The 12,500-nt window shown below is 35.8% G+C and overlaps 2 protein-coding genes and 1 long non-coding RNA gene across 3 annotated transcripts in view; 2 read left to right on the forward strand and 1 right to left on the reverse strand.

Annotated features, from left to right (window-relative positions):
• Nucleotides 1–8,185, forward strand: part of LOC122253978 (Nitric oxide synthase) — a gene marked incomplete in the record, with an annotated part of 212,846 nt that extends 204,661 nt beyond the window's left edge. The window contains 13 exon segments of the mRNA XM_086533393.1: nucleotides 115–150; nucleotides 1,975–2,136; nucleotides 2,518–2,692; nucleotides 3,069–3,204; nucleotides 3,488–3,566; nucleotides 3,867–4,060; nucleotides 4,246–4,415; nucleotides 4,629–4,839; nucleotides 5,073–5,160; nucleotides 5,620–5,744; nucleotides 6,122–6,264; nucleotides 6,576–6,767; nucleotides 6,979–8,185. Of these exon segments, the coding sequence (XP_086389519.1) occupies nucleotides 115–150; nucleotides 1,975–2,136; nucleotides 2,518–2,692; nucleotides 3,069–3,204; nucleotides 3,488–3,566; nucleotides 3,867–4,060; nucleotides 4,246–4,415; nucleotides 4,629–4,839; nucleotides 5,073–5,160; nucleotides 5,620–5,744; nucleotides 6,122–6,264; nucleotides 6,576–6,767; nucleotides 6,979–7,188 (1,921 nt within the window).
• The window catches only part of LOC147472184 (uncharacterized), a 6,999-nt gene continuing 2,222 nt past the window's right edge, over nucleotides 7,724–12,500 (reverse strand). Inside the window, exon 2 of the long non-coding RNA XR_015190720.1 lies at nucleotides 7,724–8,173. This is a non-coding gene — a long non-coding RNA (uncharacterized LOC147472184). The remainder of the gene's footprint in view (nucleotides 8,174–12,500) is intronic.
• LOC147472185 (nitric oxide synthase, salivary gland-like) overlaps nucleotides 8,408–12,500 on the forward strand; it is a 5,691-nt gene continuing 1,598 nt past the window's right edge. The window contains exons 1-10 of the mRNA XM_086554071.1: nucleotides 8,408–8,427; nucleotides 8,461–8,635; nucleotides 9,009–9,144; nucleotides 9,425–9,503; nucleotides 9,805–9,998; nucleotides 10,184–10,353; nucleotides 10,570–10,780; nucleotides 11,005–11,092; nucleotides 11,581–11,705; nucleotides 12,128–12,270. Coding sequence (XP_086410197.1) covers nucleotides 8,408–8,427; nucleotides 8,461–8,635; nucleotides 9,009–9,144; nucleotides 9,425–9,503; nucleotides 9,805–9,998; nucleotides 10,184–10,353; nucleotides 10,570–10,780; nucleotides 11,005–11,092; nucleotides 11,581–11,705; nucleotides 12,128–12,270 — 1,341 coding nt within the window. The remainder of the gene's footprint in view (nucleotides 8,428–8,460; nucleotides 8,636–9,008; nucleotides 9,145–9,424; nucleotides 9,504–9,804; nucleotides 9,999–10,183; nucleotides 10,354–10,569; nucleotides 10,781–11,004; nucleotides 11,093–11,580; nucleotides 11,706–12,127; nucleotides 12,271–12,500) is intronic.

Raw genomic sequence — 12,500 nt, forward strand, 5'->3', positions numbered from 1 at the left:
CAGCAGGGATGATGATGGTCTCTTTTGGACCATTTCTCAGTTCATAGGCAGTTTTTAAGTATCAAAGCTTCTTATGAAATAGCCATCATTGTGCTTTTGCTTGTCTCCTGGTAGTACGTCGTATTGGCAAGACTACTCCGCACACAAGAGGTGAGTCGGAGTGACCCAGTGTTTGTCTGTGCCTGAGGTCTCGTCCTGCACACACATGTAATTAATCATTTCTCCCCTTGTAAATCTATAATGCACCTCAGTTCATTGCAGCAGTTTGCGGATTACCTTCTATGTAAATATGCATATTCACGAGTCCTTTTTAACCTCCTTATGTGCTTGTCATTAACCTGTAACAATTTGATAGGCCTTTTAAAGTGGAAATTCAGAAGCCTACCTAATATGTGGGTATTAACTTGAGATTTAATCATTCATGAATTCATTAGTGATCCACATGCTGCACACTAGATGGTAAACATGAAAATATACATTGGTTAAAATACTGCCAATTTAAATTCTAAAAGCTAAATTTCAGTCAACCTGCTTACAGCTAGCACAATGCTTTCAAGCTTACCCATAACAGTATTGCTTTGAGTGTGACTATAAACTGTATTAACATTTGCATCATCATATTTTTAGGCTCTCATTGTCTCAACAGTGGTTTAGCTATACCCCATAAGCTTTTCATAGGCTTAACATCTATTTTATTAAGTTCTGAAATAGTAAAGAAATGTATGTAGATAGATTATCAAATACAGGAAATTTTTTAAAATATATATTTTTTGCATGGATTAGGAAGTACACTATCAGTCAGAATTAGTAACAAGTTTGTATCCTTATTTTGTCTTCTATCATTGAAATTTAGATTATGAACCTGTAATGGTATTAATTTGCTGAATGATGGTGGTATTTTTCTCTTATAGAATTTACTGATCATAGGATGCACCTGTTAATATAGCACCACTTATATCCATATAGAGTATTAAAAATGGCTACCTAGATGAGTGCTTCTCTATAGATCTTAGCTCTGTTGATATATATGAAATATTTTCAATAGTGTTGTGTAAAATGACTAAGTGAACATAGATTAGATACCACGAAACATGAATACACTTGATGTCCTAGTTATATACATTACACATATGAAATATTTATTTTTTTATTTTTTTATGTGTGATTCATAGAGTTATGATATTACATTATACATCATCTACATGGGGATAGTATTTATGATCAAGGTATATGGCTTAATACTATATTGAGAGCTTAAAAAAATATACAATCATAAGAGAGACTCAGTTATCATCAGTGAAAAGGTATCCTGAAGATATGAACTCAACTAAAATGGGACACAAGACTTTTAGGGTAATATGCTATTCTGCAGACTTTCTGAATGAAAACATCAAGGAATCTGTCTTAAATTTTGCTCAAAAGAACAACATGTACACACACAGCATACAGTGCTACACTGTATCTACAAAGGTATAGATTTATCTGCATTTTCTTTGCATGAAGTTTATATATCTGATTTAGAATTTTTGTTTGCATCCAAGATGTTAATTTAGTAAAGCATCATAGGATAATGTGATCAACTGTATTATACACTATTCTTAGTTTCTTTCATAAGAGATTTTCAGGTTGATTGATAACATTTTCCTGACATAAGGTACAATATACAAGTTGACATGACTCATAATTGTCAAAAATACAAATGATGATATACACCAGTATCAGGCAGACTGCAGACACTGTAAAAAATAATCCTCAAGTAATTGATGTCATTTATATATCAATATTCATCTACATATTCTTCCTAAGTTTAAATGTACATTGGTGTAGTTTGATATTCTTGAAAGAAAAAAAATATATATCTAAACAATCACATAATAATGCCTCCATCTTGACACACTGCAGCGGAGAGCATACCCCTGCCCTAAAGCCCCCTCCCCCCCCAACTCCCAGTAACCTTAATACGGGTGCCAACAGCATGCACCGCAGTTTGTCCTTCATGAGGATGAACAGCCTGACGGAAGGAGCTGGAGCGCCTTCGACCCCCCTGGAGAATGGACTGGCTTCTTGCAATCTACGAGGATCTATCACGTCAGATATCATGTCTGAGGACAACTTTGGTCCTCTCAGCAATGTCAGGTATGAAGTGAGAATAAGAAAGTGTGTGTGTGTGTGTGTGTGTGTGTGTGTGTGTGTGTGTGTGTGTGTGTGTGTGTGTGTGTGTGTGTGTGTGTGTGTGTGTGTGTGTGTGTGTGTGTGTGTGTCTGTCTGTGTCTGTGTCTGTGTCTGTGTCTGTGTCTGTGTCTGTGTCTGTGTCTGTGTCTGTGTCTGTGTCTGTGTCTGTGTCTGTGTCTGTATCTGTATCTGTATCTGTATCTGTATATGTGTCTGTGTCTGTGTCTGTGTCTGTGTCTGTGTCTGTGATATATAGATAGATAAGTGGACAGATCAATTTTTAATAATAATCATGCATATAGATGAAAGACTGTAAATCTATTAACCATCACCTCTTATCCATAGATTTGCTGTGTTCGCCTTGGGCTCAAGTGCTTACCCTAACTTCTGCGCCTTCGGAAAATACGTGGACAACCTCTTGTCTGAGCTGGGCGGGGAGAGGCTAATGAAGCTGACCTGTGGCGATGAGCTTGCTGGCCAGGAACAAGCCTTTAAGCAGTGGGCAGGAGACGTGTTCACGGTACTGTGTCTGAGAATATTCTTTTTCTGTTTCTACTATCTTGAAACATATTTCTGATAGATGTTTAGATCCATTATGTCCTGCAGAGTCCATGGGATTTCATTTTTCTTTTTCAGAGAAATATTAAAATTAATAGATATTAATTAGCAGTAGTCCAAAAATAGGACAAAATAAGTAATAGAGTTCAGTAAAAGGTATAGATCATTGGGAGAAGTATTTGATATTCATGAAGGTATAGTAGATATTCAGTTAAAGTAATATTCTAGAAAAAGACTTTTAAGAAAAGAAATACATCTTTAGGAAAAGTAGTCACGTTTTAGGAAAAGTAATAGTGTCTTAGTGGAAAGAAAAAGAAAATAATTTCTTCATCTTACAGGTTGGTTGTGAGACATTCTGCTTGGATGATGATGTGGCCATGAAGGAGGCTACAGCTGCCCTGAAGATTGAGGCTACAGCTTCTGCTAATAAGATCAAACTAGCGCCATGCACCAAAACTGATGGGATCGACATTGGTAAGAGGATGCAGTAAAATTATGCATTATGTGAAGAAAAAAGTTATGTTTTTTTTTTATCTTAAGTTTTAGGAAAAAGAATACTCAGAATAGAGTAAAGAGATAAAGAATGTTTATTCTAGAGCCTAATTAGGAAGAAAAAGAAGCTAATGCTACATATCATCATAACAGGCAGTAAAAGATATGGTCATTTTCATTAAATTTCTCTAATACAGGTTTCCCATAATAACTGTTCCTCTTTCATACAACAAAGGCAAAAAATACAATTTATCTTATAATTCAGGTTTGTCTCGTATGCATGGCAAGAGAGTCCGATCTTGCCAAGTGCTGGCTTCCAGGAACTTGCATGGAGAAAATGCCAGGTAAGGCAGTCAGTCAAATGCTATAAAAAAAATTCTATAAATACATTTATGATGGATAAATATGATTATACTTTGTCAGATATAAAAGAAATTGTATAGATGTAAGAGTTATTGAAAACTGAACAGTAATTTTCCCTGAAAACTTGATGCTGAATATATGTGAAACATCACAATAAGGGTGTGAAATATAAATGAAAACTTATTTTTCAAATATACTGAATGTTATGACTGGTATAAAAACAAATAATAATCCTTGTTTCCAATACTGAACTGTATTAAGCACATCCCTATACTTTACAGTCGATGGACACAACAGGTAATCCTCACCACTGGAGGTGTCAATGAACTGAACTACTCGCCCGGAGATCACGTGGCCATCCTGCCAGCCAACCGCAAAGAACTCATCGATGCTGTCCTTGCACGGCTGGATAACTGTCCTAATCCAGATGAACCAATTCAGGTCCAGGTGCAGAAGGAAGTCCACTCTCTCAATGGTAAGGGGTGTGTTGCTGTTGGTGGCGTTATTCTTATTAGTCTGGATGACATGATAACGGACTTTTGTATTTGTTTAGCAGGCATGCATATTTGCTGATATATAAATTCATGTTTGTTTGTGTTTGCATATTCTAGCAGAATGTACTGTATAATATATTTCCTAATATCATCATGTTTCCTACAGGTGTTATTCAGACATGGGAGCCTCATGAACGACTTCCCTCCACCACAGTAAGGGAATTGCTCACTCGATACTTAGACATCACAACACCTCCGACACCAAACTTCTTGCATCTCTTAGCAGAATATGCCTATGACAACGACCAACGAACACGCCTCGATCAGCTGGCAACTGTGAGTGAAATGATGGATTCTGTTACTAGAAAGGAAAAATTAATACCTGACGAAGATGAGATAAACAAGAATATCAAAACAATAGGATTAAAGTAACAAAATATATCAATATCCTTAGAAGTGTATCATAAAATTGTTTGATATAACAGTATACCAATTAATCATTCAAAATGTTTCTTCCCTCTCACTAACCAACAAATAATATTGTTTCAGGATCCACATGAATATGAAGAATGGAAGCATCTAAGGTACCCTCACCTAAAGGAGGTCCTGGAGGAGTTCCCTAGTGTAGTACTAGATGCAGGACTCCTTCTGACACACTTACCTCTCATGGGCCCAAGATTTTACTCCATCAGTTCATCTCCAGATGCACATCCTGGCCAGATTCACATCACAGTTGCTGTTGTCATTTATAATACTGAAAGTAAGTATAACAGAAGATATTAAGACTATTTGCGATCATTTCTATGATCTTTTATCAAGAAATCTATCATAGTCCTTAAAGTGGTTATCATATTTTCTATCCAGTAAATTTGCAAATCCTCTACACTGTGATATCATGTTTTCATATGATACTACAGACTTCACTCTCTGAAATCCCAAGATCACATGTTATTAACACATAATTCATGAAACTAACTTCATTTGTTCTTCCAGATGGAAAGGGACCACTACATTATGGTGTTTGCTCTAATTACTTGAAGGAAGTTAAAGCTGGTGATCACATTGAGCTCTTTGTGAGGAGGTTAGTGTAAGATTTATGAATAGTAATCCAGTAGGGATAGTCAATGTTAGGGTGTTTATATATCTTATGGTGACATGAATGAGAAAGTAATATCTTTTTAATGATTATCTTGACAAGTCCAGTAAATGAACATACCCATGTCAGAAACAAGGCTGGTGCTAACTATGGGCAGGGATGGGCTCAGCCTACATAAGTGTTTGCTCTACTCATGAAATTCCTCTATTCTCTAGACTACCTACAGTACATTTTACCCTAATATTATTTCTGATCCCTCCCCCTATATAACAGGTTAAAAGCAACCCAGATTGGATATCTCAGTAGTTCAGAATTTACAGTTGACAGTGTATTGTAAAAAAAAAAAATAATAATAAAATAGAATGCAAGAAAAGAAACTGATTATCAAAAGATTCCATACAAAGAAGAAAATTAACTTTTTTAACGTCTACCTGCCTTTCACAGTGCATCCAGTTTCCACATGCCACGTGACCCAAATGTACCCATTATCCTTGTTGGACCTGGGACTGGAGTTGCACCATTCAGGGGCTTTTGGCATCATCGTCATTACATGCTGAAGCACAAGAAAGGTAAGATTGATCTTTAGATAGAATTGTGCTTGATGAGTATTAGTTTCATTCAGTCTTTCTTTTTTAGATATTCTTTTTTGGGCCCCACACCTCAAGGGGCCCTGAACTAGTGTAATATATTTACTCATATGCATCTATTTAGTGCACATTTTGGTTGCTTTCCATTCTATCATTAAAATTTAAAGAATGTAATAAGCTTTTGTAATAAACTTTTTTTTTACATTTCTATGATTCTACAGAGCATGGTGCAAATTGCTTGGGAACCTGAGCCCATCAAAATTGTTTCCAATTGGCTTCTGTCCCAACCACCAACTTTATTTAGATGATTTTCATATGTTCTTATCATTGTACATTATTAATGATTCACAACTTTTCAGAAAATGCGGGTAAGATGACTCTGTTCTTTGGATGTCGCACACGAGCCCTTGATTTGTATGCTGATGAAAAGGAAGCTATGCAAAGGACTGGAGTTCTTTCACAGACTTACTTGGCCCTGTCTCGTGAACCTACCATCAAAAAGGTAATACAATATGGAGACACTATGAAGTTATTATGTCATGAGCTACCTATTTTTATTCTTTTTTATCTATTATCAGATTGTTGTTTTCCTTCTCCATGGCCATGCAGAATGTCAATCTATGGCCTCTTTCACAGTACATGCAATTTGTTTTCTTTTTTATTCTGATCACTTCATGTGTTTAACAGTTCCTTAAAACCTGCATCTGATAGCTAATTTTAAGAGGTTGTCATTTATCTCAAGATTGTTGCTATGATTCTTTAAGATATTTTTAATATACATTAGTATGTACATTGTATTTTTCACGTTAACAGACATATGTCCAGGATCTTCTTGTTGGTGTTGGTTCAGAAGTGTACCGTCAAGTTGTAGAGCAGAAGGGACACTTTTATGTATGTGGTGACTGTACCATGGCTGAATGTGTGTACCAGAAACTGAAGTCTATTGTCCAGGAGCATGGTCGCCTCTCCGATCAGGAAGTGGAGAACTTTATGCTACAGATGAGGGTATGTGTTAGTCTAACTGCTGTGGAAAGAGCATATCAGAAGTGGCAAAATTATGAACATCTGTAAATGTATATGTATAGATAGGATTATATGATACCTTGACAGGTATAAACCCAAACATTGTTTATAAAATGTTTCATCAGGATTTATAAATAAGAATCATCTCTAAATTTCAAACTTACCTGACCGTTTTGTGGCATTCCTTTCACAGGATGAAAACAGATACCACGAAGACATTTTCGGAATCACGTTACGCACAGAAGAGATCCACCGACAGAAGAGAGAAAGTGCAAGAGTGAAGATGTCCTCCATCTCTCAGGCTGGACCCCCAACACCCCCGGTGACACAGGCTCCTACCAACTTTGCGCAGGAGGCGGCTGCAGTTACCGATGGTGGGTCAACAGCAGCGCCTGTTGAATAGGGACAGTCTCGGGGGCAGATCGGCTTTTCCAACACGTGTTTCTTTTCCACATTTAAGAAATATTCAAGGTTATTCATTGATAACCTTGCAAACAACATAAAGCCAACATAAACATTAGTAAACTACAAACAGGAAATGGTAATTTTATAGTTCAATATACATTAAGTGAATTTAAACTGAAATATAACAATGCTAATGGATTGTTTTAAAATGATATTTGAAGGAATTTTCCTTAGTATAATTATTCTATTAATATTTTATAAACTACTGTAGAACATATATAGCACAGAGATGTTTATCAGTATCATAGATTTAGTTTATATGATCCCATCATTATAATTTTAGTTTCATATTTTTCTAGTTTTCTCATAGGTGGAAAAGTAAGAATACATATTGAATAACCTTGAGAGAATACCTTTAGGTATTTATATTGAAATCTCCTTTTTTTCATTTGTTGCAAAGCTTAGTTACAGAGTAGGAAAAAATTATTGTCAGCAGTAGAAGAGGAAGTGAAATATTTTGTATGCGGTAATTTTTAAGGAGGCAAAGATGTCCTGATTGTAAAACACAGTTCTGCCAATTTGCACATGCATTGATCATGAGTGTAGCATATAGAAACTATTTTCCGTCTCCTCATCTTTCTCATGTCAGTAATGAAAAATTGAGTGTCAAGTCTTTGCTTCTTTGACTTTCTGGAATGCTATATGTTTCCAGAACATTGCAAACTTGTGCTCACTTACATACTTAACATTCCACACTGTCTACACGCTGATGATTTTCCAGTTTTTAATACAAAAAAAAATAAGTCTTATTACAAAACTCATCTCAGTTCTTCAGCAATCCATTAGTACTCTACTTCATCAAAAAAAAAAAAACAATAACGCTTAAAAAAAAAAAATAATGAAAAGAGAAAGAAAGAAAAAAAATGAAACACTTCTCCTGTTTGATAGGAACTACATTCTTGAAAATAGCCGTGGCACTAAACCTTGGATAGGCTGGTCTGTGTGTGTGTGTGTGTGTGTGTGTGTGTGTGTGTGTGTGTGTGTGTGTGTGTGTCTGTGTCTGTGTCTGTGTCTGTGTCTGTGTCTGTGTCTGTGTCTGTGTCTGTGTCTGTGTCTGTGTTTCTGTCTGTGTCTGTATATGCATATGTATATGTGTCTATGTCTGTGTCTGTGATATATAGATAGATAAGTGGACAGATCAATTTTTAATAATAATCATGCATATAGATGAAAGACTGTAAATCTATTAACCATCACCTCTTATCCATAGATTTGCTGTGTTCGCCTTGGGCTCAAGTGCTTACCCTAACTTCTGCGCCTTCGGAAAATACGTGGACAACCTCTTGTCTGAGCTGGGCGGGGAGAGGCTAATGAAGCTGACCTGTGGCGATGAGCTTGCTGGCCAGGAACAAGCCTTTAAGCAGTGGGCAGGAGACGTGTTCACGGTACTGTGTCTGAGAATATTCTTTTTCCGTTTCTACTATCTTGAAACATATTTCTGATAGATGTTTAGATCCATTATGTCCTACAGAGTCCATGGGATTTCATTTTTCTTTTTTTTTTTGAGAAATATTAAAAGTAATAGATATTTATTAGCAGTAATCAAAAAATAGGAAAAACTAAGTAATAGAGTTCAGTAAAAGGTATAGATCATTGGGAGAAGTATTTGATATTTATGAAGGTATAATAGATATAAGTAATATTCTAGAAAAAGACTTTTAAGAAAAGAAATACATCTTTAGGAAAAGTAGTCACATTTTAGGAAAAGTAATAGTGTCTTAGTAGATAGAAAAATAAAATAACATCTTCATCTTACAGGTTGGTTGTGAGACTTTCTGCTTGGATGATGATGTGGCCATGAAGGAGGCTACAGCTGCCTTGAAGATTGAGGCTACAGCTTCTGCCAATAAGATCAAACTAGCGCCATGCACCAAAACTGATGGGATCGACATTGGTAAGAGGATGCAGTAAAATTGTGCATTATGTGAAGTAAAATGTGATTTTTTTTTTTTTTTTTTTAAGTTTTAATAAAAAGAAAACTCAGAATAGAGTAAAGAGATAGAGAATGTTTTCTCTAGAGCCTAATTAGGAAGAATAAGAAGCTAATGCTACATATTATTATAACAGTAAAAGATGTGGTCATTTTCATTAAATTTCTCTAATACAGGTTTCCCATTATAACTGTTCTTCTTTCATATAACAAAGGCAAAAATACAATTTATCTTATAACTCAGGTTTGTCTCGTATGCATGGCAAGAGAGTCCGATCTTGCCAAGTGCTGGCTTCCAGGAACTTGCATGGAGAAAATGCCAGGTAAGACAGTCAGTTAAACACTATAAAAAAAAATTCTATGAATATATTTATGATGAATAAATATGATTATACTTTGTCAGATATAAAAGAAATTGTATAGATGTAAGAGTTATTGAAAACTGAACAGTGATTTTCCCTGAAAACTTGATGCTGAATATATGTGAAACATCACAATAAGGGTGTGAAATATAAATGAAAACTTACTTTTCAAATATACTGAATGTTATGACTGGTATAAAAACAAATAATAATCCCAGTTTCCAATACTGAACTGTAGTAAAAACATCACTATACTTTACAGTCGATGGACACAGCAGGTAATCCTCACCACTGGAGGTGTCAATGAACTGAACTACTCACCCGGAGATCACGTGGCCATCCTACCAGCCAACCGCAAAGAACTCATCGATGCTGTCCTTGCACGGCTGGATAACTGTCCTAATCCAGATGAACCAATTCAGGTCCAGGTGCAGAAGGAAGTCCACTCTCTCAATGGTAAGGGGTGTGTTGCTGTTGGTGGTGTTATTTTTATTAGTCTGGATGACATGATAACGGACTTTTGTATTTGTTTAGCAGACATGCATATTTGCTGATATATAAATTCATGTTTGTTTGTGTTTGCATATTCTAGTAGAATGTACTGTATAATATATTTCCTAATATCATCATGTTTCCTACAGGTGTTATTCAGACATGGGAGCCTCATGAACGACTTCCCTCCACCACAGTAAGGGAATTGCTCACTCGATACTTAGACATCACAACACCTCCGACACCAAACTTCTTGCATCTCTTAGCAGAATATGCCTATGACAACGACCAACGAACACGCCTCGATCAGCTGGCAACAGTGAGTGAAATGATAGATTCTGTTGCTAGAAAGAAAAAATTAATACCTGACGAAGATGAGATAAACAAAAATATCAAAACAATAGGAATAAAGTAACAAAATATATCAATATCCTTAGAAGAAATGTATAATAAAATTGTTTGATATAACAGTATACCAATTAATCAATTAATTTTTTTCTTTCCTCTCACTAACCAACAAATAATATTGTTTCAGGATCCACATGAATATGAAGAATGGAAGCATCTAAGGTACCCTCACCTAAAGGAGGTCCTGGAGGAATTCCCTAGTGTAGTACTAGACGCAGGACTCCTTCTGACACACCTACCTCTCATGGGCCCAAGATTTTACTCCATCAGTTCATCTCCAGATGCACATCCTGGCCAGATTCACATCACAGTTGCTGTTGTCATTTATAATACTGAAAGTAAGTATAACAGAAGATATTAAGACTATTTGTGATCATCTCTCTGATCTTATATCAAGAAATCTATTATAGTCTTTAAAGTGGTTATCATATTCTCTATCCAGTAAATTTGCAGATCCTCTACACTGATATCATGTTTTCATATGATACTTCACTCTCTGAAATTCCAAGATTACATGTTATTAGCCCATCATTCATGAAGCTAACATCATTTGTTCTTCCAGATGGAAAGGGACCACTACATTATGGTGTTTGCTCTAATTACTTAAAGGAAGTCAAAGCTGGTGATCACATTGAGCTCTTTGTGAGGAGGTTAGTGTAAGATTCATGAATAGTAATCCAGTAGGGATAGTCATTGTTAGGGTGTTTATGTGTCTTATGGTGACATGAATGAGAAAGTAATATTTTTTAAATTATTATCTTGACAAGTCCAGTAAATGAACATACCCATGTCAGAAACAAGGCTGGTGCTAACTATGGGCAGGGATGGGCTCAGCCTACATAAGTGTTTGCTCTACTCATGAAATTCCTCTATTCTCTAGACTACCTACAGTACATTTTACCCTAATATTATTTCTGATCCCTCCCCCTATATAACAGGTTAAAAGCAACCCAGATTGGATATCTCAGTAGTTCAGAATTTACAGCTGACAGTGTATTGCAAAAAAAAAATAATAATAATAATAGAATGGTACATCCATTAGAATTGAATGCAGAGAAAAGAAACTGATTATCAAAAGATTCCAAACAAAGAAGAAAATTAACTTATACATTTCTTAACATCTACCTGCCTTTCACAGTGCATCCAGTTTCCACATGCCACGTGACCCAAATGTCCCCATTATCCTTGTTGGACCTGGGACTGGAGTTGCACCATTTAGGGGCTTTTGGCATCATCGTCATTACATGCTGAAGCACAAGAAAGGTAAGATTGATCTTTAGATAGAATTGTGCTTGATGAGTATTAGTTTTATTCACTCTTTCTTTTTTAAATATTCTTTTTAGGTTCACTATCAGTCCATCAATCAGGCCCAGCTTTAAGCCAATTGGGCCCCATACCTCAAGGGGCCAGGCACTAGTGTAATATATTTACCCATATGCATCTATTGAGTGCACATTTTGGTTGCTTTCCATTCTATCATTGAAATTTAAAGAATGTAACAAGCTTTTGTAATAAACTTTTTTTTTACATTTCTATGATTCTACAGACCATGGTGCAAATTGCTTAGGAACCTGAGCCCACCAAAATTGTTTCCAATTGGTTTCTGTCCCTACCACCAACTTTATTTAGATGAATTTTCATATGTTCTTATCATTGTACATCATTAATGATTCACAACTTTTCAGAAAATGCGGGTAAGATGACTCTGTTCTTTGGATGTCGCACACGAGCCCTTGATTTGTATGCTGATGAAAAGGAAGCTATGCAAAGGACTGGAGTTCTTTCACAGACTTACTTGGCCCTGTCTCGTGAACCTACCATCAAAAAGGTAATACAATATGGAGACACTATGAAGTTATTATGTCATGAGCTACCTATTATTATTCTTTTATATCTATTATCAGATTGTTGTTGTCCTTCTCCATGGCCATGCAGAATGTCAATCTATGGCATCTTTCACAGCACATGCAATTTGTTATCTTTTTTATTCTGATCACTTCATGTGTTTAACAGTTCCTTAAAGCCTGCATCTGATAGCCAATTTTAAGAGGTTGTCAT

Source organism: Penaeus japonicus, unplaced genomic scaffold (genome assembly GCF_977035675.1).
Source record: "Penaeus japonicus unplaced genomic scaffold, GWHDUDI00000001_assembly GWHDUDI00000003, whole genome shotgun sequence".
NCBI classification, from domain to species: Eukaryota; Metazoa; Arthropoda; class Malacostraca; order Decapoda; family Penaeidae; genus Penaeus; species Penaeus japonicus.